General features: G+C 42.3%; 1 protein-coding gene across 1 annotated transcript; it reads right to left on the bottom strand.

Moving 5' to 3' along the window:
- Positions 1-443: 443 nt before the first annotated feature.
- NOS2 (nitric oxide synthase 2) lies at positions 444-16,683 on the bottom strand. The gene is made up of 26 exons (XM_065646922.1): positions 16,577-16,683; positions 15,361-15,457; positions 14,663-14,785; positions 14,425-14,573; positions 12,226-12,388; positions 11,708-11,799; positions 11,213-11,354; positions 10,696-10,835; positions 9,947-10,121; positions 9,117-9,218; positions 8,624-8,818; positions 8,191-8,273; positions 7,743-7,887; positions 7,521-7,625; positions 7,304-7,353; positions 7,034-7,208; positions 6,449-6,581; positions 5,984-6,062; positions 4,900-5,078; positions 4,103-4,266; positions 3,133-3,343; positions 2,719-2,806; positions 2,194-2,315; positions 1,474-1,622; positions 1,122-1,316; positions 444-557 (listed from the first exon to the last, which is right to left on the bottom strand). The coding sequence occupies exons 1-26, from the start codon at positions 16,681-16,683 to the stop codon at positions 444-446; spliced, it is 3,477 nt and encodes a 1,158-aa protein (XP_065502994.1).
- Positions 16,684-27,527: the final 10,844 nt, after the last annotated feature.

Below are 27,527 nucleotides of genomic sequence, written 5' to 3'. Positions count from 1 at the left end.
ACGTTGCTCTGGATTCAATAAGGCACGTGACTGTATATTTCCAAGTGACACAACCATCCATTTACTCACTTTAAAGTGAAGATAATATGCAGAGTAAAAAAATCTGATATAAATAAATTCAAAGATAAACAGTACATTTCAAAAATATTTCAGTTCTAGCTTACATAGTAAAAAACTCTAAATTTTCTTTGTATTTACAAAAAATAGTAGATTTATACTAGCAGAAACAGTATTAAAAAATAATTTGCATCTTAACTATTAATCTATTAAAAGAAGTCTCAGAATAAATAGCAGCAAAAGTTAAATTTAATATTTTTTGTAATTAAGGCTGAGGTTTAAAAGTCAAATCCTACAATCGTATACATGTGTATGATGTAACATGTATAAGAAAGAGGATTTGACCCCTTGTTTTTTGAAAATAACAACAAATGTGCAAGCATTGTCTAAAACGCAAGTTGATTTGTTCTTGGATTGGCGGATTGCAAAGCTCTTACACCTCTTTTGACTTCAGGTGGGAATACAGCCCCAAATATATCTTCATGGTATCGCTTCTGGCTCTGCAAAAAACAAAAGGAGACCCAAGAGATGAATTAAGAACGGCTAGCTCCTCCTTGTGTGACAGGTCAGTAACTGAAAGGCCTTTGGCATTCTGTGCCAGTGGACGTTTGCTCTGGTCAGCAAAGGGACCTGTGTGGATCCCGCGCTGCAGGCCAAGGTCTGCTAGCAAAAGGGGCCCCAAAAGCCAGCACACCCAGGCACGGTGCTGGCAGTGATGGGCCCTCTCATTTCTTAAACTCCCTCCCCTCCACTGGCACCATAAACTCTCAAACTCTTGATGTTCCAGACACGGTGCAGAGCTCATGTCCAGAGCCCTAAGAGAGACACTGCAAAAATGATAGATGTAAGAGAAGAACATGATGTGTCTCTCTTACATCCCAACCAAACAGAAACTACGCATTTTAAATCACGGTGGGTGGACTAAGCTGATGACTTAAAGCTTTTTTCTCATGTGTTCTGCTGAGAAGCAGCTCACGGCAGCCCACAAGATCTTGATTGTGACTTTGAAAACTCCTGTAACCCATCCTGGAACTCCAGCTGACAGGAAAGAGTGCCCTGCGTACCTTTAGCTGGAAGAAATACTCCTCTGCCTGCTGCTCACTGAGGTTCAGTTTTTTGGCAAGCATCCCTTTCAAAGTCTGAGCAACATCCTTGGCCATGCGCACGTCTCCACAGACATACAGGTGCCCTTCCTCCTTATGCACGAGGTTGTACACTTTGGTCTCCAGCTTGCTTTGAAGAATATCTTGAACATAGACCTTATAAATAGAAAAAGGATCATTAGACAAGTTTTCTTAAATGCTACTTGGGCTACTGGTTTTTCTAGCAAATAACGTTGTTAAACAGCTGAAACCTTCACTTGAGGGACCATTCTGAAAGGAGCCAACCCTTAAGCAACAAAGGAGCCAGCCTTACCTTAGCTTGGCCAGGCTGTCTGGAGTAAGCTGTGTAGATGTCTTTCAGGACTCCCTTCCTCTTCATTTCCTCCGTTTCTTCTTTGTAGATGTGATCCATGTCTGGCTGCCGGCAGCCAAACAATAACGTCATGTCACCACCTTTGATCCCTGAAACCAACATTGGGAAGTTTTTTGTCTCTCCTGGTCAGGCCTATGATCTCCAATGCCTCTTCCCATAGAGGGCCCCGTTGTCACACAGCTGTCTGTACAGCTATTTTCTAGTTAGCCTTTCTCACCAGACCCCTGAGAAGGAGAGTGTGTGTGTCTGTGTGTGACAGCTGGTGATTTTAGGGTCTTGCAGTAGGACTGAACCTGCCCAAGTCCTTAGGGAATTCTGTGGAATCACCTGCTGGAGCAGGTTCCACAAAGGGGCTGATACGGGCAGGCTAAAGCGTCTCCTCTCCATCTTGTGGCCCCTGTGTGGGCCCTGGGGCAGGCACTGACCGTACAGGATGGACAAGGACACACAGGCTGCCCCCTCCAAGTGACCAAACACCCCAAAGACCACCAGAAAGGTCTCGACTGGGATGGATTAGCTGTTTCAGTGCTGTCTTCAGTCAGTCTTGGGCTGATCAATCCCTACAGGTTTGCTTGGCCAACGTTTCTGGTGCCTCCAGCCGCAGATTCAGTTTGGAGGACCAGGGCTGTGACCTCCCCAGGTGCCCATCCCCACAAGTACCTTTCTTCTCCATGTCACACAGACGCTGCAGCCAGAAACTCCTGAAGGGAGCAATTCCTGTTCCTGGGCCGATCAGAATGCATGGCTTGGTTGGCTCCTCTGGGAGCTGGAATTCATTAGCACTAAAATGCAAAAATACGTTAATTAGGTCATTAGTCTACAACTGATACCTCAGTGTCAGTTTCTTGAATGAGAAAACTAACGGGGCTTAACTTGGTGATAGTCACTTCTTGTTTCCTTAGCTTTACCTGCTCTATATGCTGACAGTGGGGATGGTGCCACATGAATAGAATTCATTCAGAATTTTCTAATGAGTTATGATCTCACTCAACATAAGATATGATAAAGAATCTCATCTCTGGAAAACACAGAGCTTCCTCTCTTCTCAAACTCAGAAATTCCAACCTGCACTCACCAATCATTTGAAAATCATAAGCAAACAACGAAAAAACACTGAAGAGGCTGAACTAAGAACCACCATTATTTGTGTTTATTTGTTTCTCTTTTTCTCTCTCATACACTCACCTGCGTATAAAGCATGGAACTACTTCATTGAGAGCTATTGTATTCAGCCATGTGCTGCAGACTCCATGGTGCAAAGGCCCTTGTCCATCTAATCAAAGGAAAACACCTCTGTCAGTATTCAAAAGCTCTCAGTTTTTTTAAAAAACACAGTTCATACTTAAAATTATGTTTTTAAGTAAGTGTATACCTAGTAATGATTTATAAAACAAGGATACCCCAATGACGATGCAGGACTTTAGCAACTCCTGACACAGTATGAACATCTGCACTGCAGTACACGATTCTGCATGTATCACAATACAAACTCTTATTACAGATATTCTTCATGCCATGTGGCAGACACAGTTTTTTTCTGACCCGCAATGCAGCCTAAATATCATCGAATCAAGAGAGAAACGAAAAACAATTCATTACCCCTTGTCCTGTAGCATACAACCGCAACGGTCAGATGGATCTCTCCGGGTGTCATGTCGCAGGAGGAGCTGACAGAATAGTACCTGGGTTTCAGGAGCGGCAGCTGGGTCAGTAGGAAAGCCGTGGAGACCTCGGCAGAGGGAAACTCCTCCAGGACCTCCAGGATGTTCGGGCTGTTGTAAAACTTCCACTTATTGTATTCTTCTGTGCTCTAAAAGCCAAAGGCCACCATCACAATGTTACCAGGTCATCAGTTCAGGAGAGCAGGGATATTTGAAATGTCATGTATAAATAAGATTCCTGCTTTACATTCAATTAAATATGCAGGAAAATCAGCAGAGAAGTCGCAAAACTTTGCCTAGACTAATACTAGGGTTTCCTAAGGAGTTGTTTAATATTTGAAAACAGAAGTACAGAACACCTGCTACAATTGTCTCAGACACCAGCTATCTCAATGAGGATGTACAAGCTGAAGTAGACTGTGTTCCTCAGCCCCTTGCTATGAGATACCCACAAAACTGCATGGGCCCAGGTCCCAATACCTCCTGAAGCAAACACCAGCCCTGTGAGTCACTGAAAGCAACATCCCTCTTACTCTCATGGTACCAAATTTCTGCCAAAAATATCTACCAGCTCCCCTCCAACCCCTCCACCTACAAACTGAGGTCTTCTAATCTCGTGTCGGCAGAAACCACCACGAGGCGGGCGAGAGCACCAGGCAGTGACCCACCCAGAACCACACAGGAACCACCAGATCTGAAGAATCTCTCGACTCTCACGCCCAAGCTGAGCCACAAGACCACCCTTTCTCTCACTCTGCTTGGTTTTACAAGTACGCACAATATGGAACAGAGGGATAAATATCAAGCACCATCACTACAAAAATTTCTTAAGCTTCTGCTACACAGTCAAGGGCATCGGATGGTCCAGTATCTAGCACTTCTAACACAAATGTAGCCGTAACACCTACCTGACACAAAACTTCCAGTCTCTGTTTGTCGCCTTCCGCTGTTACCAGCTGGGAGAGTTTTTTTAGCAGTTGTTGGGAGGGTGGAGTAGTGATATCTAGCAAGTATGTCAAAGCCTCGGAGAGTGTGCAGGCTGGAATCTTTCTGTCACTTGTCCAGTAGCCACCTGGAAATGAGGGAAATAAAAGAACACTTGGCAATTCCCATGGCATTTGACAGCTGTAGAGCTTTGCAAAACTCAGTGTCCTTCAAAATATGACTTCAGACTGGGCTGCAGCAGGTCTGGAGCACAGGGCCTTTCTGAAAAGAGGTTGACGTGAGGTTTCTAACTTTTTGTAAGGGGAGGATCTGATGCAGAGAATTGCATGATAACAAACCACTGCTTTAAAATGAAAAGACTTTCATTTGGGGAAATCATCTTTCTGTGTGTCAGAATCCTATGGTTTAGCAGATCTTTCCTAATAAGATGGAAAAATGGTCATGATGTATAAATCTATTTTAGGACTCTGATATGTAGCAACAATAAGCAAACTCTGTTGATTAATTTAATTGTGGTCAATGGCCAATTTAACAACTGAATCACAAACACTGTCAACCTAGGATAACTCCATGAACGCTGATTTGCCAGAGTATGCAAAAGCAGAATTGAGAATTATAATAACAACTAAAAGCATCAAGAAAATCCTACTGAAACTTAAAAGAGGGCAATAGAGCCAAATTCAATCTATAAAAATTTTCAGGAATTTTAAGAGAAATCTGTCACATCCTCTGTTATTTTGTCTAAAGAGAACCAACTTACCAGCCATGCAGGTTTCAAGTCTGACAGTCTGATCAGCTGGAGGGGCATCCTTCACATGTGCAATGAGGCCACGGACTAATTGCGGCTGGTTGCCTGGGAAAATCCCGATATGTTCTCCAGGCAGGTAGCGCACTTCCTGACCAGCCTCACAGGAAAGCTTCACTAGAATGGTAACTCGACTAGAGAAAGAAAAAAAGAGATCAGACAGATCTTGATTACGTCAACAGGATTTCCCTTGAACTGCTCAGACAAGGAATAAATCTGCAGTGGCAGCTGGCAAGGGTGTACTTGTGTTCATTACCAAACTATCAGACCAGCTTAGTGCTTCTCAGAGACTTAAACAAATTAGAGTCCAGATATGTGAAGTACTTGTATCAAAACAAATAAAGTGCTGAAGTGCTCCCTGATCTGTCCAGTGCAGAATGGACGTGCCTGTGATCAGGCCATGAAAGGAAGTGCAGCTCTGCTGGAGACTCAGTAGCTCACATCATCAACCGTGAAGAATTCCCGTAAGAAAACTGTATGTAGAGCAGGGCTGGGACAGACGTGCCAGAGGACGCTGAAGAGCCCTTCACAGACGCTATTTCTAAGACAGATGTTAGCACTGATCATCCTTTTGTACTTCTTTGTGTACTGTCTGGTCTCAGCTTGCTCTGCGGTACAACTGAAGGCAGCAGCTTCTTGCACTACACCTCTTCCTTTTTTTTTTTTCCTGCTAAGGGGCAATTTTTCCTCCAAAAGAAGTTAAACATTTGCCTGGCACGTAGCACAGCAAGCAAGGGAGAGGGAGCATCCACCTGACCCTCCACTTTGAGTAGGTATCAAAGGGTCATATCATGAAGTTATTTAGTTCCCTACATTCCCAGAGACTCTTCTGGGAAGTTAGCTCCTCTCTAAGCCAGAGCTAAGAGTGTGCGTGTTCTTGTGGGCTTGTGATAACAATTTATTCTACTAACAATGGCACAAAATTCATATATATTTCTTAGTAACTGTGCAGAGAAGATGTTTATAACCAAGCATTTCAGATGTTTAAGCTTTTAGTGAAATGTAGTATTGCAATATTCGAAGAATGAGGTATTTGTACCTGGATTTTAAACTTTGAAGATTCCGTCTGAATTTCAGCTTCATGGGAATTACATCCTTGGCGTGAATGTTTGCAAGTGCTGTTGAGAAAAGAGGACAAGACTCATGGCAATTTTGTGATTCCATTTTTTTTAAATGTCTTCAAACAATATGCAGAAAAGAACTGAACCATGCTCGCTCTAGAATGTGATACGCTTTTAGTCAGTTATGTGTCCTATACACATGCCTTCCCAGACCAAAAATAGCTCATCTCAGCTTTTGTCAAAAAGTACGCATGTTCTGCTCTTCTGACGTTACTGCACTGGAAAAGATAATGATTTATGCAGTGTAAACCAATGTCTTTTTTTCTCTGACCACTGCATTATATGAATTCTATCATCTAGCAGGACCAATAGCACTTTTAGAAAGCCTTTACAGTTCACACCTGTCTGAAGTAAATGGACAGCAGGAGGTGGGAGGTAAATACCTTTAGTCAAGTCCATGGTTTGAGGGTCATGCACTATCCTGTAATTCTTAGGATCCCAGCTTTCATGAGAAGTGTATATCTCAGGCAACTGAATACTGTTTTTCCCACGGATGTTAAAAATGTCACAGGCAGTCTAGAAAAAAATAAAAAATAAGGCTATTCATGGTAAAAATAATATTCTTAGGATTGTCATAATCCTAATGGGAGACACCAAGTTCCCAGATAGCTATTGTTTATCGATTCTGTCGAGTTCACTGGTGGTATAGGGGGTCAGTAAGGCTTCACTTCTATAGCTGTATAACTAAAGAAACTGATGTACTTCAAAAAATTCTGATGTCTGATGCTACCACCCTGGTTCATAATCAGCATCCCACTATCCAAAAGTTTTACTGAACTTTATGTGAATATTAAAAAATAACAGAAAAGGGGCCCAATCCCCTCTTCAACTTAGGCAAGCAGTAGAAGAGAGGAGTTCAAAATTCAGATACAAATCCACATGTTTGTTTTCCTTCATTTTCACCATTTTTATGGGATGCTAGTGAATACTGAAATAAAACAAATGAATGAACTCAAATATGAGCTAACCTTGAAGGCACTGACTGCCCATGTGCGAAAGGCCTCTTCTTGCCCATTGAGTTCATCTCCTTCCCCTACGGCAGTGAGTTGAGCAGCTCCCAGCTGGGCCAGTTTTTGGTCAATGTCATGAGCAAAGGCACAGAACTCCGGGTACATGCTGGACCCCAAACCAAAAACAGCATATCTGCAGAAGGAGATAAAAAGAAGATGACTATGTTATGCTAAATGAAATGCAAATGGACTTGATCACATGCAAACCATACAATAAAATATTTTTACCTAATTTTTTTTCTCAGCACTTTCAGATTGAGCAAGGAGTTCTTCAAGGTCTGTATAAAAATTCATAAAATACTTAAGGTTAGAAGAATATTCTGATTTAAGACAAGAGTGAGACCCTGTGGCGTGTCTTACTCAAGTACATGGGACAAATGAAAGGCTTGTCTTTGGTCTCAGTCTTTGAGCTGAGCCTCATTTGTACTTCTGAGGTGAATATTACCTTGCCGTTATTTGGAGAATCTCCATTTCCAAAAGTGCTCGTAACCACTAAGAGAAGGGTTTCTTTTTCCAGGTCACTGATGTTGTACTCATCCATGCACAGAATCTGGAAGGTATAAAGTTCATGAGAAATTGCTAGCAGACATAAGAACCAGCACTAGCTATGCCTGTGGTTGTCGGGTGCCTGCTGATCGTTCAGTGTGGGTGATTCACCCTGCCCTACCTTCGTGCTGAAGGCGCGGTTGAACAGGCTGCACAGGTCGCGGGCCAGTGTTTCCGATTTCCCAGTCTCTGTTGCATAGAGTACAGTCACCTTGGGCCTGGTTGCCATTGTTTGTCGCATGAGTGAAGATGCGAAGAGGACAGCCCTGGGGAAAAAATAAGCACATTATTTTTAATATAGCTACACAGTAATTCAGATTGATTCACAAACAAGCTGAAAAAAACTGATCTTGAGCACGGTTTTTCCTTGGAAGATTGTTCAGAAGCAATACACTATAGATAGCCCTGAATAAGAATCTTAGATGTGAATATTATTTACCTATAGACAGAATTCAAACAATTCAAGTGGTCCCTACTGCAATAATTATTCAAAAAAAAAGTGGAACCGAAACATCACAAGAATAGAATAGTTGGACAAAAGCATGAAGACTCTTATTTGAACAACTTACTTTGCCAAGATGCTAAACTTTATTTCTTTTTTCTTTGGCCTCCGGGTCTCATCATGCCAGATATGTGTTTTCCATGCATCCACCTTTTTAAAAACAAAACAAAAGTTAAGCTTCAGGTAAGAAACGTAAAATAACAAATACACAATTTGCACATCTTTGGAAGAGCCAGATAAAACAGAATCTGTATACATAATCCACTGTGTACAAACACAGGATAAGTCTCTGTAGCATTAAATTACATTTTACGTGCAGCTGAATTCAGCAGTGCGAACAGAGCCCTCCACAGGAGCACAGACAGTGCCTGCCCTCTCTGAATCTCTCCAGGGACCTTTCATCGGCCAGGGCTTTTCATTCAGACTTCTTCAGGTCCCACATTATCATCGGCACTGAAGAAGTTGTCTACTAGAACCACATTTTTTTGGATCATGTGTACCTGGTAGTAATAGAAGGGAGTGAGGACATAGTTGAGCATCTCCTGGTGGAACACGGGAGTGATGCTCCCTGACATGGGAGGCACGATCCACACCCAGTCGGCCGGGCAGCCTCCCCGCGCACGGTACTCGTTCTGCATGTATTTCATGAAGGACTCGGCAGCTGAGTGGTGATCCATGATAGTCACGTTCTGTTTCTAAAATAATTGCAAAAAGAGAGATGTACATTAAAAAGACCATTCTGTTCCTCTTCCTGATGTAGTTAAAGTAACCCTTTTGCTTCAGTTAATATTTCAAGGACGTTATATACTGCTGGGAAATAATTACTATCAGCAAGATAGATACAGATCAAGGTGGACTTGAACAACCCTACTGGAATCACAGTGATAATCTGCACTGGTCCACTGGCACTGTGTTTGTATAAAGCTGTTAAAAGTGAAAGGAAAAAAGGACAGACAATATTCACTGTCTCTCCAGGTACCATACTCAACTTACTTGGAAGCTATAAAGCACAGCCACATTTATCTCTACAACAGCTCGGTCTTTCCATAAGGATGAAAGTTTGTTTGTTTCCAGACCCATTCTTCTTCCTACCTCCTACATGTGAAACAGAGAAAAGTAAATTTACTATGTGGGACTTAGACCTCATGATTTCTCCATCTCATCACCTTAATATGCAGCAAAAAGTATTGTGGAAGGGGGAAGAGTCAGTCTGGTGCTGGGGAAAGTGATGGCAGCAGAAACATTCGGGATTAGAGGTAAACTTGAGTTCGGGACTTCTGGTTCTTGAGGCTATTCTCATCTGGTAAAGTGGGGAGTAGTTCTCTCTGGGACTAAATGGTTTAAAAAGTGGCCATATCTGGTTATAAGTCATCCTTATTAATTTTTACTGGTGAGGTGACCAAGAGCCGCAGCCAACCACCAGGACTCCACTGCCTTGTCAACAGCAGACTGACCAAAATACACCTCAGAAATGTACAGGCAGAGAGCAAAAGTCCCGAATCAGCAGGATTCAGGGTAAAATTGCAGGAGAATTCCCTTTGGACAGTTTGTTTGTTTGTTTGCTTGTTTTACAGTTGCGGCTTCCCCATTCTATGCAGGTATTTGGAACAGATACTGTCAGAACACCATAAAAACAGCCATACAGTCTGGCAGTCATAATCTTGGCAGGAATTCAAGGATATTGTGTCAGATTAGCGCTGAAGTGTCTGTGTGATACAAACACCACAACCATCCCAGCGAAGATTGACGGCGTCTCTTTCCAAAACGCTCCACCCCCCAGGGTCGTTCCCTTCTCAGCCCCACAGCTCTGCTGCAGCAGTCACCTTCAGGATGTTGTATCGCTGCACGTCGCAGAAGTCTCGCACTCCTATCTCTGTACCCATGTACCAGCCATTGAAGGGACACGCTGTGAATTCCAGGCCTCCCACCTCAAGAAGCATGTTGGCAACAGCAGGCAGCGCGTACCACTTCAGATCCAGCTCCTTAAACCATTCATACCTGTTAAACAAGCGTTTGGATTTATTACCTTATGTGTCTTTCCTCCTTTAGGTGATAACCAGAAAAGTCCAGGAAGATAAAGAGCATTAACTCTGGGAGAAATAACCCATGCAGCATGGACTGCAAAAGATCATAGCAGTTTTTGTTTACAATGCGATAACTGGGAATCGCCTGCTAAAGAAATTGCAGAACTGTGTTACAGAGCTCTGCAATCTTCAGGCCAGTCCCAAAGCAAACATGAAGAAAAAACAGACAGAAAGGCAATAAAGGTTTTGTTATGAGTGCAGCCACATTTTACATGCGTATTACACTGGCATAAGAAAGGAGGATTTTAAAAATTCTGAATATAATTGAAATGCAGATTGGGAAAAAAGTATTTCCAACAAAAATGCTTTTGGCTTCCTTAATTTAAATCTCATTTCATTGTTCTAACTACCATTTTATCTTTCAGGACAATTTATCATAATTTTATCTTAACAAAGAACTCATCAAATGACTGCCACAGGCGCAGGCTAATAACCTGCCAAGGTGAGGCAGAGGCAAAAATGCAATTATCCACGTCTTGTGTGCTTACTTTGGATGTTCCATTGGCACTTCAAGGACAATTTCTGGAGGGATTTCAAATATTTCTGGGTCTTGGCCATTTGCTTGAAGAACAAGTGGAACTACATCAAAGCGGCCATATTTCGGCTTCCACCCAAGCTCAATGCACAACTGTGAAGAAAGTAGGTTTCAGGGGATTTTTTAGGTTTTTTTCCTCCTTGATTTGAAGACAAAAGAATGTTAACCCTCTAAAACTTGCTGAGGTAAATTCTTAGTGATAAACATCATCTTTCCCATTCAAACAATGCCAAGACACGTTGTTCAAGCACTGATTGTGTCCCTGACTTAAGGGGAGCATTAGCTCACCCTGTTCTGTGATGGAAGGGAATATTTTATAGCAAGATAGTAAGAAATTATTGCTTCAGCCTGCACCTAGAACCTGTGGGTAGAACATCCCATTCACTCCTTACCGCCACACTTCCCTTCCACTCTGCATAAACATAAAAGAAAGACGGAAAGCAGCTCTGATTCTGTACTGGGAACTGTACCTGTGTGAACTCCACACTGGCCGGGTCTCCTACAACAGACCCATCTGGCATTTGATAGCCAGCGTATCGGACGAGCTGGCTGTTCCAAACACGGAAATCGTGTTTCCCATCAGTTCTCTGGGGGAAGACAGTGATGGCTGATCTGCCCAGAGAGACAAATCCCGTTACACCACAGCAGCACATCAATCGCATTCCAGTTATTAGGACATAAATTGTTGCCAACAGCAATTATTTTATAGTTCTAAAATAAACATCAGTAGAAATAAAATGATTCATCCTCTCCACCCACCTCCTTGAATCTTCAAATAATCTATTTTCCCCAGGAATAATGAGAGGTTTTGCCACATCAGCCATCAAAGTTAGTAGCAGGAGAATTAAGAGCAGAGGTAAGTTGTCAAAATATTTGGACTATTTTAGGTCTTAGGTAGAGTTTTGAATCCAGATCTGGAAGTGATTTTTGTTGTTTAAAATTCAAATGAAATAAAAGAGGCCTACCTTATATTTCCATTGTTTGTGGCATACTTAATATGACGACAGAGATGCTCAAACATTTCCTTTGCTGTTTTACAATCACGTGCATCAAATACCTGTGTGTTTCCAAAAGACATGTAAAGAAAAAAAACTATTTTGAAACAGCAATGTAAGATCATTGTTTTTCTTATGCAGATAATGAAAGATGAAGGAAAAAAGTGAAAAATCAGTATTTCTCAATTTAATTGTAGCTCCACTAGGAAAGGTTCATTCTGATTGTTCTTACATGTGTCATTTGCACACATAACAATCCTCCAAGGACCAAGACATACACCTGGTTCCACAACTCGGTTGGTTCCTATGCTAGCACTCCTACATGTGTTTTAATCCAACTATGAAGTGAGAAACTACAAAAAGATCTTCTGCTATGTACAGGAGGCAAGAGTCCTCAGTTGAAGCAACTGGCATCGTTTACCAAAGGATGTTCCTCTGATTTACAGTAGATGAGTATTTGGCCCATAATATGGAGACTCGGAGGTTACCTGCAGGTTGGACCACTGGATCCTCCCAATGCACCTGGGCGCGTTCCTCCAGGCCTGCTTGGCAGCAAAGATCAGCTCGTCCTTTGTCAGCTGGTAGGTTCCTGTTGTTTCTATCTCCTTAGTCACTGTTTCCAGTCGGGCCAGGTGTTCTTCTATTTTTGGCCTTTTGAACAGGAAACAGCCAGGAAAAGAAACAATGAGCATTTCAGTACTTAGAACTGATTTAAATTGCAGACATTCTCCTTATGTTCTGGGTCAAGAAGAGCACAGGCATTGCTGAAGCCATGAATCTTTTGAGCATCCTCCTGCACAAGAAGACTTCTACGCCCATTGCTGATTTTATCTGCCAGGATGCAGGTAGATTTCCAGGGAGGGGATTAGCATCTCTGTAGGCTGAGTCATGGCAAGTTCGGATAAATGCTGATAAACCCATCCGTGTTACAAATCTATGCTCTCTGAATTTGAAACAAGTCAACCTAAAGTACTCTGTGAAATCATCCATCACATCATGAAGTCAGCAATTTCACCGTGCTTCAGCTGAAAGTCGCCGTCATCTGCTGCCCACCTCCCCTCTACTGCCCCATGCTTCTGTCCCCAGAGCACAGCTGTCACCTACTGCAGCAGCCTGGGCTCCCAGAGTTTCAGCAAAAAGCAGTGGGTGTTCTAGGTAAAGGGATGAGTCAAGTACATCGCACTCTGCTGGGGACTGCCCGGGAGAATTCTCCCTGGCGTCACAGTTTAGGAACTGTCCTTATTGAGTGCACATGACAGAGCTTACTGGTCTAGTGAAGAAACTAATATACTAGAAAGTTATGTAGTGACACCATCCTTTCACCACCCAACACATGCACGGATTGATCACAAGCTTTTCTGTGCAAGTTTTCAGTTTCATTTTGGATTTTCTAGATTAGTTTGGAAAAAAACCGTCAAATTGCAAGCAAATGAAAAGTAGAGAACAGGCTAGCTTCAGCCCAAAAGTAGGATTATAGTGATTGGCCTCGCAAAGTTCTATTATTTTCACAGACACACAGCTCTTCTGAGCAAAGTAAGTAGGATTTTCGTTCCTGAAAGGAAGTGCTGAGCAGTTCCTTTGTCAGAGGAACCAACTCTAAAATTCTTTAGTTTGATAACAGAGAACGAAGTCAAAACATTAGGAAATATTTATCACAGCACAGACAAAAATTGTTTTGTTGGCTTACAGACAGAATGAAAATAGCCTGCACTGTCTGAGAGTTTTCACATTTTCAACAAGATGAAAGATCAAGGGCAAGCATGTAAGATAGTGTAAATCAATGTGATCAAATAGCCATGAGCAGAAGCACAGAGCTGTGCAAATGTAATGCACTGGCAAGTGAGTACAGCCTGTGTGTAAGACAGACTTTCAGAAAGATTCAGATGGAAGAAAGCTTTGTAGAAGAGTTCAAAGTGTCTAAAGAAGTAGGCATTATGTGACTGAGTCCCTCTGAAAGCCTGATAATGTTTTATAATGGGATGAGCAAACATTGAATTGTCACTTGAAAGCTTATCATGTGAAAACTGTCACTGCAAACTCTTGGACCTCAGCAGGCTGTTCCAGCTTTTCTTGCAACAAGATGTGTCTGCACCACATCCATTTTTGCGAAAACACAAACCTCTTTTCTGCAGCTAGAGCATCCCTCTCAGCATGCTCAGCAAGCTTATGTTGATAGGACAGAGCAAGGTTGAGAAGCAAGAGCCTGGCCTTCCAATCTTTGGCTAAAGCCTTGAGAGTCAAAACAGAGAACAAAAGAACACAAAGATACTTGGAACAGCACAAACAAAAAGCATTGTCCACGTTATTCACGTCTAAGGCTGAGCTGAGTAGGAGCTAATCCCATTAACACCCACTGTTAAGAAAACAGAAGGTCACTTTCTGTAAGAGTGTCCTAACCAAGCTGCTTGTTATGAACATACTAGAATTAACACACTCAGAAGGGATGAGGCTGAGGAATGCACTTTACATTTCTGTATTCCCGAGACCTGGGATTGGTGAATAGAGCACATGAAGTGCAATAATAGTTTTATTTACCTTTTCTAATAGTCCTTACCTATTTTCTGAAAGCCTGCTATGTATTGGGATAGTTACCAATAACTGTGAAGAAACTAAACACTCCTATAGTCTCCCAGACAGGCAGGTAGGTAGAGGACGTTTATACCCAAATGGAAGGTGAAGTCGCTTACTCTTTAAATGAGCTGTAGTACTGCTTGACAAAGTCTATTGCCTGAGGCAAAAGCTCTGTGGGTGGAACCGGCCCATCTCTAGAACCTTTCACCAGGCCCTTGGGGGTCATGAGTGCCCCTTGGCAGGCTTTGGTCCGGCAGTTGATAACCTGAAAAACAATAACATGTCAAAACCCAATGTTGCACTCTGTATCTTTTCAAAGGTATGAAAAATCACTGTTCAGGTTTCCACATTTACCTCCTTTGCTGTCAGGTGTAGTGTATCGAGAAAGCTGGATCCATTTTCCAGGTTTCTTACTTTTACGTGTATTGGACATCTTGAAATTTGGTTTGAAGTTTTGATACCATTTTGGGGGGGGTTCTGGACAGAGAAAAGATAAAAATACTGTCATGAGACCTACTAAATATCTTCAAGCTTAATTTTTAATTTTATTTGACCCTTAAAATGCTACAAATTAAATTCAAGAAACTAGGTATAAATGTGATCTTATCTGATGTGTGCTTATTCAAGTAAAAAAGTATCGAGTTAATGCACAGTTTGATATTAAATGGCAAAAAAAAAAAGTATTTTCGCAATGACCAAACAGTATCTGCCACTGCAGACACCTTTTTAATTTCAATAAGGTTTCTCAGTATAGCAGACAGAGTCTCAGGAAAGCGGTGAACCAGACAATTTTAGGGAAAGGCCATGTTTGTTACCAGAGGCTGGGTTTTCAAAGATGAATGAAGGAATCAGTCACTCCAATCCCACACCTCTTTTCCTTAAGTCTTACCAAAGCCTCTTGTTGTTCAGAAAAGATCTTTCACACAAAGATGGTGCAGAAGTTCTAACCTCACGTCATCAGTTAGTCTTCACATGAGCACTTTGCGAAGTTGTGAGCAGTAAGCACAGCCTGCGTGAACGGTTAGTGTCAAACAACAACTCCGGAAACAGACCTCTCTCCCATTACCGGCCTTCGCTGAGCTGGGGATGGGTGGCATCTCTGTCTGCTTCTTGCTCACATCACATAATTTGGTATCATCATTTTCTAAGCTTTAAAAGAGAGAAAGACAATTCAGTATAAGGCAACACGGTTAGTTTTTGTTAATTTTACCTCCAGCATCAGCAGGGAGATGCTCAGAGCTGTCTCTGAAAGACGTGCTGCGTCAACAAGCCAACCATTCACACCAGTGCAAGGGCTGGAGTGGACTGGGAGTCAATAGCACAGCTACAATCACCCTCTCCATGTCACTATGTGGGAAGGAAAACAACAGATACAGCCTGGAGAGGTAAAGGTGAGCGTTGTTGCTGGAGGCCAAACAAAGGACAACTGTACAATTATGATCTGGCCAGAACGTACTCAGAGGAATCGAACAAAGTTTGAAATCTTCAGGGAAATGTGTGAAAATCTCAGCTAGGCCCAGTCTACAGCCCATTAAGCAAATAACATACTTTTATATTAATTTCCTTTGTTTTCTGCATTGTCTTACTTTCTGAACTCCTACTTTTTAATTTGGATATCAGGTTTCAGAAGATGTTCAAAAACACCCAAGAGGCATCCAGAGCACAAACTCCAAACAAAGCCCCTGGTTTGGAGAGGGGGATGACGTGTTTTAGGCAGCAGAGCACGTGTGATCACCCACTTCCACCAGTCAGCTCCACGTATCTTCACATTTGGATATAAACGACTTAGAGCAATGACAGAAAAGGGCAGGTAATGGGCAGAGAAAGAAATGCTATGCAATAGAAAACTGAAATAAGTGACAGCCTGAAAACTGAGAAAGTTAATATGCATGTGCAATTTATTTTATGCAGTCTTGCATAAATTGTATCTCAGAAATACTTTACCAACTTAATTGCAGCATTAATAATCACTTGCTAAGTTTTATAGCACACACATGCCTCCTAAATCCTAGCACACATGAAACCATTATAACACATCAAATACACTATGTGATTTATTTCATCAATGATTGTACAACTTAGACACAAAAGCTTAAATGTACCGTTCCAAGTCAACACCACCCAGCGACCGCCAGGGACAAGTCTTCTTTGGTTTATGATATTGCTCTGGAAACACATCACAGGTTTCTCCAGAACCCAGGTCACTTGATATCTTCCCATTTCAAATGAAAGAGAAACTTCGAAACCATTAAAAGACAAAGATCTTACCTGTGGATCTTCCAGTGTTTCTCCACGTTATTGTTGATATCCTGCTCTTCAGAGAACTGGCTCTTAGCAGCACGAGGTTTGAATACAAACTGCCATGGGCACATCATTTTGTATATGCTTTATTTATGACTTTAGTTCACAGTACTGAAATCTTGTTGTGTGTGAGGTGGGAACACTTCTGAGGATGGAAAACAAAACAATAAGGTCAGTTTTTAACTAAGAAGGTAACTCCCCTTAAAGTTTCTCAGAAACTCACCAGACTAACTGATCTGATCTAATTAATTTCCTGTTTGAAAACAAAAATTGCTTGACTGTTAGAGCAGTGACACTAAAAAGAACAGTTCTCTTTGTCAGTGTAATGGCACAGCCATGCCTTATTCTAAAATACCGGCAAGAGAATTTCACATGTCCCCCAGGCGCATAAGCCGGCAATATCAGTGTCTAAGAAAACCACATGCATGCTTTACTTCTATGAAATACATGCCCTGACATTGGGTTTGGTTTGGGTAGTTTTTAAGTTCTGTGTTTTTCAAGTTTGTTAAGTGTTATTAAGTGTTCCGTTGCTTCACATCACTATATGTTAGCTAGGAAAAGGGATGTAAAAATGCTCACAGTAATTAAAAAAAAATTGGTCTGTAAACTAACCAAAACATTTGGCAATGTATTCATCTGCCAGAAACAAATGCAATTCTGAGATTCTGAATTCTGTATTTTGTAAGATATATATACATAGCACATATTGGGATGTAACATATAGCATTTCTGTAAGAATGGACAATTTGATGCTATTCATTTTAACATACATTGTCTGCTAACATCTGATGCTTCCTTGAAAATAAAGAAAATATACATTGCCACATATTCCTGATGTAAATTATGTATTATTTTGGGGTTTATATTGCTTTTTCAGTAAAAGTAGAATTTATATTGCTGGGCTCCCAAGATGCTGTCTGCTGGAAAATCACGCAAGAAATCCATTCAACTATCTGTGCAGAAACTGTCAGCTGTTAGAACTTGCCTGTTACTCCACGTAAAAGAAATAGTGTGTAATAAGCATTCTCTACAGTTACAAAACAGGAACAAATCTAAATTACTACTCTGCAATAAAAAATGCTGCAGTGTGCCTGTATAAAACATAAGGGGAAAAGAGAAGGAAAGGATAGACAGAAAGAAAGAGAAATAGAAACAGAATAGAAAAAAAAAAAAAGAAAAAATACACAAAAAGAAAAAGGAAAAAGAAAAAACCAAAAAAGAATAAAAGGAAAGGAAAAAGAAAAATAATAATAAAAATTAAAATTAGAATAAAAAATAACGAAAAGAAAAAAGAGAAGAGAGAAGGACATTTTCCATTCACTGGCATTCAGAGTAAGAACTTGCTTGCTTTTCATGTTCTCCACAACAGGGTTCTTTGAATAACATTTCCAATATTACCTGTTAAATGCACAAACCTTTAAGGCAGCAGAAAGGGTGACGAAGTTTTCAGAGCAGCAGGACAGCTCGGACCCCTGTGCTTTACTCCTGTGTTTGACACCTATTGAATTCAGCTGGGAGCTGCAGTCAGGGACTGGTGCCCGGAGCCAGCGCCGCTCTCCACAGATCCCCTGCTCCAGCCGGGCTCCTCTGCCACCGCGTCTTCCTTCGCTCCCTCCCGCTCTGCATCCCTCCTGGGAGGCCAAAGCATTTTATACTCCAAGACCATGTATGCAAAACAGCAGATTAAGGCTACCCATGGATCGCAGACAAAGGGGAATCCCAACCCGTCGGTATTTCTTTCAGAACCAGAGGGCGTGTAGCTGATGCGTGGCTGATGCGCTGTGGCATTACACAACCCGATGAGCTGCAGCCGGTTCCTGAGGTTACGAGCATCCCCTGCTTCCTGCACACTGCGCTGCAACCCTCATTCCTACCCCTGCGCAGCGATAAGGACAGTGGATCACGCTGAAGAGCTCCTGCAGCCTTGCACGTGATGTTAAAATAAATAAAGAAATGAAATCCTGACAACTCTTGCAGGTTTTATCCCTGGATGGCCATTCTCCTATATATTAAACCAGCAGCTGTAAAAGAGACTTGAGGAGACTTGAGGAGAAATTTTACAGAACCACAGAGCTTTAGGATATGGACCAGTAAAGGATTTTAACAGGCGATTATAACTAAGGACAGGTGTTTCAAGTTTAATGTAAATATATTACTTCCTTATTTTTACTCAAGTATTAAAAGGATCTTTCTCAATAGAGTATTTTTAGAATTTCTTCCACTCCAGAGCTCCCTATTCTATCGGTTGCTGCCTGTGAGGTTTGTCTCTTTGTGCTTTTCCAATGTACTAGAAAAACTGGGAGCAAACCGCAACTCCCTGATGCATAACCTATTCACACCGTGCTGTATGTGTGAACGCCAGAACGAAAGCTGGATGATCCAGCTGAGATTACTGAGCTGATTTTCAACTTTAGATAATGTGGCCATTTACATATTATCAAAGTGGTTTCCCCCCGCGGAGCAGAGGCCGCCCTGGCGCCCAGCCTGGCGCGCGGGACCAGCGCTGCCCGGCAGCTGCCGCCCCAGCACCTCCCAAGGGATTCTGCCCGAGCTATTTGCTTAGATCAGGTAAAACTTTCTAAGGCAACCGTTTAGAACTGGTTTCAAATTAAAAACAGTTCTTACATTTGCTGACTAACACAAGGTCAAAATTGTTACAATGATTACTCGAGAAAGATTTACAGGTGCTGATCAAAGAGCCACAGAAATAAAGCATAAGGCTGCAAGACAAACAAGGAAACACACATTCTCTATCTATCACAGTTTTACCGGACAACCTTGGTCAAGGTACTTTCCTCTTTCTGTGTTTAGTTTCTCTATTTAAAAATCATAGAATCATTTAGGTGAGAAAAGACCTTTAAGATCATCAAGCCCAATCATTAACCCAACACAGTCAAGTCCAGCACGGAACCACGTCCCTGAGCACCACAGGGGACGACCACCTCCCTGGCAGCCTGTTCCAATGCCCGACGACCTTTTCCATGAAGACATTTTTCCTAATATCCAATCTAAATCTCCTCACCGCAACTTCCTCTCGCCCTGGCGCTTGTTCCTGGGGAGCAGAGCCCGACCCCCCCGGCTCCAAGCTCCTTTCAGGCAGGTCAGAGATCAGAAGGTCTCCCCTCAGCTCCTGTTCTCCAGCTGAACCCCCAGCTCCCTCAGCCGCTCCCATCACCCTTGTGCTCCAGCCCCTTCCCCAGCTCCGTTCCCTTCTCTCAACTCGCTCCAGCACCTCAAGGCCTTTCTTGGTGTGAGGTGATCCCGCCACCCCTCTGGCCGCCATTTTGAGCCCTGAGGTGATCCTGGTGCCGCCATTTTGAGCCCTGAGCGGAGGGGCCCAGAACCGCCCCCAGGATCCGCGGTTTGGCCCCCCCAGAGCCCAGCACAGGACGGTCGCTGCCCTGGGCCTGCTGGCCACACCGGTGCTGGTACCAGCCAGGACGCTGGTGGCCTTTTTGGCCACCTGGGCCAGGTTTTTTTTAAACGTGATGCCCTTCCTCTCACTGGAATTATTATTTGACATCCTTTTGTTTAAAATATTCTAGACATCTAATTAGCAGGCAGAAATAATGTGCGAGTTGTGTGATCAAATGCCATGCCACAAATTTCCACCTTGCTTCTGATCCATGACAGCACTTCCCAAATGATATAGACAGTTATAACTGCTTGAGTGTGAATGCAACTCTACATATCTCGAAAGTGCCTGAACTAAAAGGAAACTTCACAGAACAATGTTACACCCTTCTTCACATTTGCTGTTTCCTCAGGGTTTAAAAATTCTGTTTGCATCCTTACCTTTCTTATTAAATCTGACCTCTCTTTTCTACAGAACACGGGGAATCGTAATGTCTAGTACTGTAAGAAAGAACATATCATAGCAGAAATTAAAGTTAATTCAATTATGTCCAATGGTTTCTAAGCTTTTGCTATTCAGACTCCTTATTTCCCTGTGCTTGGAGACTGCCGAAATCAAGGAAAGGCTATGTTGGGATTGCATATGAAAAATTAGATTTGGAATGACCAGAGCAGGAGAAATTTCTTTTCTCATAAGAATTGTTTAAAGAATTGGCTGAGGTACAGCTATTCAGCAAACTGCTTAATCACTCCAGCTTTTCAAACAGGGCCTGCTCTTTTACTCACCGAAATTGATACTGAAACACCCTCTGTATAACAAAAACAAGAGAGCATCATTCATTGCTTAGGTGGAGTTAGAGATTAACTAAATAAGCTCACTCCTCCTGCAAATATTCTACAGTGCTCGGAAAGTTCCTCCCTCAGACAACCAATTCCATACGCATTTCCTATTTTTGCACAGCCACGTCTGCCTCTGCCATAGCAAAATTCAAGAACTAGTTGCTTTTCTTGTATTAACTTTGATGAAAGAGGTGCCCTTTTAGAGCAGAATGTTTGACCTATTCAATGGCATCCCAACCCCGCTGTCATTTGGAGTTAAATTCTGATTTGTTTCTGAAAATGTGATGGCCTATAGCCTCAACAATAAGCTTTCTGCAATTTCATTCAAATCAAGCCATATTCTTTGATTGACCGCAATATTCTGCATCAGCTCAAGAAGTTGTATTCTTAAAAACGCTTTAAAAACCAGCTCTGTTTGTAAGGTGGCTCCTCTGAGATCAGGACACCTTGAGTCTTCAAAGAAACATTACACTGAGGCAAAGCTGGTGATAACAAGGGCTGATTTTCCTAACTTCATGTAACCCCAATTGTCCCAACTTTTCACAAATTTTTTTGTGAAAAATACTAGCATTTTTTTCTCTCTAACTATTTTCTACTTATCTGAGATGCCTCCGTGATGATCTTTCGAAAACATTGCATATGATGTCACAAATTCAAAATGCAGCATTTCAAGCACCTATAAGCACTCGGCCTGTTAGATTTGTTCAGGCTCCACATGTTCCTCCTGCGGTAAGGATGAAATACTCTATCTGCATTTACAAACTGTCAGCTCTGTTGTTCATGCATTGCATTTTCCTGAGGAAACATCCTCTGCTTCCTGCGTTACCCCTTTGATTAACTTCACTGGCTGAACAGGAAATTTGGTCCTTAAAGAACCAGTAACACGTAATCATTAAAAAAGGACTGGAAAGGACCCCCACACAGCACCTCGTCCATCTCCCTGCCCAAGCAGCAAAATCAGCCGTAATTAAGATTTTTTTTTTGAACTACCTGAAAACAATAACAAGTCAGAATGAGGGGCAGGAATCGCAGCAAAAACACGGCTGGGTAGCCGTGGGTAGCCCAGTAAGATAACCGGTCAAAATGCAGCCAGATCACAAAAGAGCTTTTACATCATGGAAAGCGACTCATGCTTTTCAGTGAAAAGCTCACTAGCTCTTTCACACGTGACCACTTTGTGGTACAAATAACTCATTTGGTCCATTAAGGACATTCAATCACTTTCTGTTCCTCTTCTGGGCTGAAGTGCTGTTTTCTCTGCTAGCCAGGAGACTTCATTCACAGTTTCCAGCTCACTATAACTTACCTGTAGAAGAGACATCATTTCCCTGGCCACACTTCAGTGTGCATTACACACTTTAAAAGTTATTTTAAGACAAGTATCATCTCTTTGTGCTGTATGCAATGCCTGGTTTGATGGGGCACTGAACCACAAGAAAGCCTCTCTGTACTTTTTCAACTCAGATGTAAATAAATAGATTAATAATGACAATGGTGAGGGTTTGTGTCAATATACTACATCTAATTTAGAAGGTGAAAACAAAAAACCAAAAATAATTCTAAGGACACTTTCTTACCTTATGACATTCCACGCTTAAACACACAAAAAGCTGGTCCATGGAAACCAGCTCCCAGGCACTGTATGTCTTAAAATCAATATTTACTCAATGAAACAATGGAGCTTCTCACTAATTCTTCCTGCCTTTATGCTCTGGAACTTCAACAGACTCACTGTCCTTATTGGAAGCTTCTGGTAGTTTCTGACAAAGAAAGATACAATTAATAACACTAAAAACTACTGTTAAAAAGGTGTTCCCAAATATCTCCTGATATTGACTACTGTTAATCACCTTCTTTTACACTACTTTGGTTTTTCATTTCCCAAAGAATATTTATTTGGTTTGAATATTCTCTCAAACTTTGCAAGATGGCAAAAAAACCATTTCTTTGGTTTAGTGTTTTGATTGTTTACTGTAGCTTTAAGGATTTTAATGTATTTACCATTAACTGCAGCACTTTCTTCACTGGCTTCTTCATTATTTTGGAATGTTCTTCATAGTGGGGATAACGTTTAATCAAGAGCAAATTGAAAGATTCAGGTCTAGGCACTTTAAAATGTGGAAATACAAGTAGGATCCCAAATCTACTGCCTGGACTTCTTCTAAGTTTCTGCAGATTGAAGGCATTAAAACCCAGCAGTTTAGGATGAAAAGTGTAATGTTTCATTTGCCATCTCCTGATCTAGGCAGTGCAAGATTGCACACCAAATGATGCCAGGGTAGAGCGGAAAATTTCGTGATGTGAACATCCGAGGATGAAACTGAAAGTTAAGAAGAGTGTTAAATTAACAGTGCTGTGCCGGTAAACCCATCCCTTCCTGTCTGCTGGCTGTAAGAGTCAGGCCAGATTCCAAAACGCAGTCATAACAAAACCCCCTCGGCAGCCACCCTTTCCAAAATTCCCATTTGTGCACATCACAGCCACCGACGAGGAACTGCAGAAGGGACGAAGCAGCCAGCCGAGCGCTGAGCGCATCTGTGCGTGCCGGGGCGCACGCCGTCTGCAGCGGCAGCGAGGCCTGAGCCGCGCTGACTCACCGCGGATGCTCAACCCGACACCGCAGAGACAGCACAACAGCGAAACGGCACCGGGCATGGACTGCGATGTCCTGCGGGCAGCTGCCGCGGGGCTGTGTGCCCCACACTGACAGAATTCCATCACACTGAGCCCCGTGAAGGTGTCACTGCTGGAGCATAAGGAAAAACTGGCACACGGATAGGAAAAATGTATAGAACGCTGTTACTGCCGGTCCTGTAACTCACTCTTGTCGCAGCTGAATGTGAAAAAAGATGATGCTGAGATTACCATGTGCAAAAAGGGTTTTTTTTTGCTTGAGAAATAACAGTGAACTGCAGAATTTTGTTTCTCACCTTTTACATCTTTCTCCTATATGACTAGTTTCACAAGTTCACATCAGCCTTAGTGTAATTACAAAATACGGTCCATACTTCGCATGAGATACAAACAGAGACTCTTTCTTCCGAGTTTGATGAGTTCTGAAAAAGGTTGTCATTAAGTCTATTGGGAAGTCTACCAAGTTTGCAGATACTGCAGCCTATTTCTGCTGTGTTCTGTTTTGGAAGCACATAGGCATAATATAAAAATAACGAAAATCACATTTTTGCTTAATACTAAAACAGGTAATATATACTGAGGACAGCCCTAGATGCAGACAGAAGGAACAGTGTTCCATCCTGGATTAAGGAAGTAGGAAGTTAAATCACTAGAAAAAATATTAGTGATCTTAACTGCATCAGGAAATAATTGGAAAACATGGTTTAAAGTCCTTTTATTTTTTCCCCCTCACAGCATAATCTTTTCATTATCATTCCCTTGATGACTGTAGGGTCCCTGTGAGTGCAGGCAATAACAATGCTGACAGTGATTTCTTTCTCTCCTTCCTTTGGAGCCTGTGCTGAGGTCCTTACCTCCGGTGCTCTGCCCAGCTGGAAAGCCCGTTTCCTCTGCTAAAGCCTCCTAATCCTCCTGTCAGCTTCTCCACAAAACCTCAGATGTGTACAACTCAGCTTTTCGTTGTGCTCCTGTGCTGGCCCCAGTGACTATGTTTCTCATTCTTCTCAGTTTCTCTCACTCTGCTTTCCTTATCCCCACATTTGAGTGCCTTCCTGACACGGTGACACTGTGTGCTGCTGTGCACGGTCTGAAAAGACACCGACTGGCATCTCTTTGACCTGGGTCAACAGAAATCGGTCCTAGGCACAAGTTCAGCCACTGGTTGAATCTCATTCCCAAAGCTAGGGTTTGCATTCCCTGCAGGACAGCATACCAGCCTGGAAACTCTGGCTCTGAGGAACAGGGACCACTTGTGATGTCCAGAGAAGGATGGATCAGCATCGAGTTCTCTATTTCCTCACCGGGAGACAACCATGAAGCTGAATTTGAAGGAGACAAGACCAGGAGAAAATAGGAGCATACTCATAAACCACGTTGTCTTCTGAAAGTGTACTGCTTCCTAATTTATTGCCATTAAGTCATGTGCTTTCTTTATGAAGCAATTGCAACTCATTTTCCTTCCACAAAAAGTGTGTGATGTTGGTTGGCTGAAGAATGCTAAAATGAATCCACAAGACATTAACTCATTATCAAAACTGAGGGCATCCTCCTGCTGAACTCTTTATAATGTTTGCAGCAGTTGATCTGCAAAACATTGAGAAAGAATCATTGGGCATCTTGGTCATTTGCTCCAAAAACCTTAAAATGGGTACACTAAACAGTCCACATCAAACAAAAATGAAGTATTCTGAGCTACATGATCTGCATATTTACCATGTCTTTCTTTCTGTCCAGTCATTCTTCTACCAAGGTCTCTTGAATTATTCTCTCCCTAGTTGATTTCTCCTAAATGACCAGCAGGAAGCTTTTCTCAAAAGCTGTCTAATATTTGTGTCAATACTGTCCCAGCCTGCTTATCTGTTTGACAAGAAAAGGGATTAAATGCCTGAGTAGATCAAGAAGGAAACAGCCAAATGAACATTTCCCACACATAAATGCTCAGTCTCATTCTGCTGACCACATTACTGATCCACCTTTTGTACCACCCTGTCTGTAGATTTGCCCTATCACTTAAGCCAACAGATAAGCCTGTATTCTGGAAACAGACGCCCCAGACCAGCTCTGCACCGCCTCAGTTTTCAGTAATTGACAATCTATCCTCACACGTAACTCCTGTGACTGAAATAAAGTCAGTAAAGAAACTATATCATGCACAGGACTGTAGGATAGGCAGGTTGGAAGGGAGCTCAGCAGCTCAGCTGGTCCAAGCTCCTGCTCCAAGCAGGGGCGGCTCTGGCGGCAGACCAGGTTGCTCAGGGCTCAATCCAGCTGGTCTTGAAAACTTCCACGAAGGAGACTGCACAGTGTATCTGTGCAACCTGCTCTGCGCTGGAAAAAGGGTCATGGGGAAAAAGGGTCTCTGGTACCCAGTCTGGACTTCTCAACCTGTGCCCATGGGTTCTCAGAGTAAATGCTTCATCTAACTATTGCAGTAAAGGGCATTTGGACCACAGCCACCCCAGCAAAGGAGCTGATGTAGACTCTGTACTTCACTGTGCAGTGACAGAAATAGGAAGATTTTTCTTCAAAAGCATGTTCTTGCCTCATCTTGTTTTTGTGATGATTAATTTTGGCTTAGTCGTCTGAGACCTGGCAAAAGGGAACATTAAGGGGAATTTTCTGTAACTCCACAGCACTGTCCATAAGGTTAGAGCAGCTCACAACAGCTCTCTGACCAGCACAAGTTCAAAACCACTATGTTATTTCCTTCTCTCATGTACCAGCTTCTAAGATGTAATTACAATCTGAGAATTCTCCAGAAGAACATGATGTTCATCTTCCTAGTAGGGCTTTTGAGGATCAATATTTCTGTCATTTCCATGAAGTGTCAAAACGCTCATCCAACATAACATCCCTGATCCCGATTTCCTCCCATGTTTTTGCTTTTGAAATCTTTTTTTTTTTTTTTTCCAATGGAAGAGCAAATCTGCATGTATGAGAGGCAGATGACCGGCGTTGTGAAATGACTTCCAGTGATAAGACTTATATCCTCACAGTTAACAATGTCCTGATGTGGTAAAATGCCGGAAAGATGACTTCTCAAGCGCGTAACGATACACCCACAGCTTCTGCCCATGCGGTGTCTGACAGCTCTGGAGAAAGAACCAAGAACCAATAGCTCGTGCTTGCTTTTGGTAGGTTTTTGTAATAAGTTCCTTTTCTCAGATCAGCTCCTAGCCAGTTCGATGACCATTTTGCAAAAAAGCGCACCACCCCAAGTCTGATTAATTAGCAGAAGTGAATGCAGCATGGAGAATGACCGCTCATTTTCATCGGAGGTATTCCAGGTCAGTGTTGACACACAAATGAACACAGTATAGACTAATGATCTGTAATCCATCAACTAATTTTTAAATAGACTGCAGGTTTTAATATTGATGAAGTTGAAAAGGAGAAAAAGGAAATTTAATTCTTCAGCACAGAAGACAGCAGCATGGCTTTTCATGGTTACTTTTCCAAAAGAGCATATGAGCATGGGAAATGAAAGCAACTAATTAGTGGTCAGAGAGACTACAGAATGCTTTCTGCCTTGCCCTCCTTCAGCAGCAGACCCAGAGCGATGCCTTTGTTCCAGGCTCCGGCTGACCTGCTGAAGGCCGAGACATCCTCACCACCAGACCCGCCCCTCGAACGCGGCCCATCTGCACTGCAGAGGCTGCTTGTAAAACTGCATCAACAGAACCATTTCACTTGGAATTCTGGTGAGCAGGACTAAGCACGGTGCCTTTCTCTAAGTATTCAAGGTAGTGAAAATGGTGTGAAGCGGCGAGTGCGCACTGAAGTACACAGGAGTCTTTCCCTTTGATTTCAGTGGCTTTGGCTCAGAATCCATGAAGACTAAACATCCTGACGAGTAATTATCTAGAATTCCTTTGTTCTTATGGACCAAGACAGAATTGGACAGTGCATAAAGGCAAGACTGATGTCTCCCAGCTTTTCACAGACAGTCCCTATGAATCCCAGAGGTTCTTAGAGTGTTATCAAGTTCTACAGAACAAAGTTACATAATTATGATCTGTGATTTTTTCAGATACTTATACAATTGAAAACACTTTCTAACTAGTAAATAAAAAAAATCCCACACACTTAT

This window comes from Caloenas nicobarica, chromosome 17 (assembly GCF_036013445.1).
Source record: "Caloenas nicobarica isolate bCalNic1 chromosome 17, bCalNic1.hap1, whole genome shotgun sequence".
Lineage (NCBI taxonomy): Eukaryota > Metazoa > Chordata > Aves > Columbiformes > Columbidae > Caloenas > Caloenas nicobarica.
Note: the sequence above shows the minus strand (reverse complement) of the source record. Positions and strands in the feature narration are given on the sequence as shown.

Bases quoted from the DNA above. Each gene is read 5' to 3' on its own strand.
- NOS2 (XM_065646922.1), bottom strand. From the start codon at position 16,683: ATGATGTGCCCATGGCAGTTTGTATTCAAACCTCGTGCTGCTAAGAGC. The intron at 4,267-4,899 runs GTAAGTTGGTTC...CCTCATTTCCAG, and splicing joins ACTTGAAACCTGCATGGCTG to GTGGCTACTGGACAAGTGAC. The intron at 2,807-3,132 runs GTAATGAATTGT...TCCTTTGATTAG, and splicing joins TGTATGCTACAGGACAAGGG to ATGGACAAGGGCCTTTGCAC.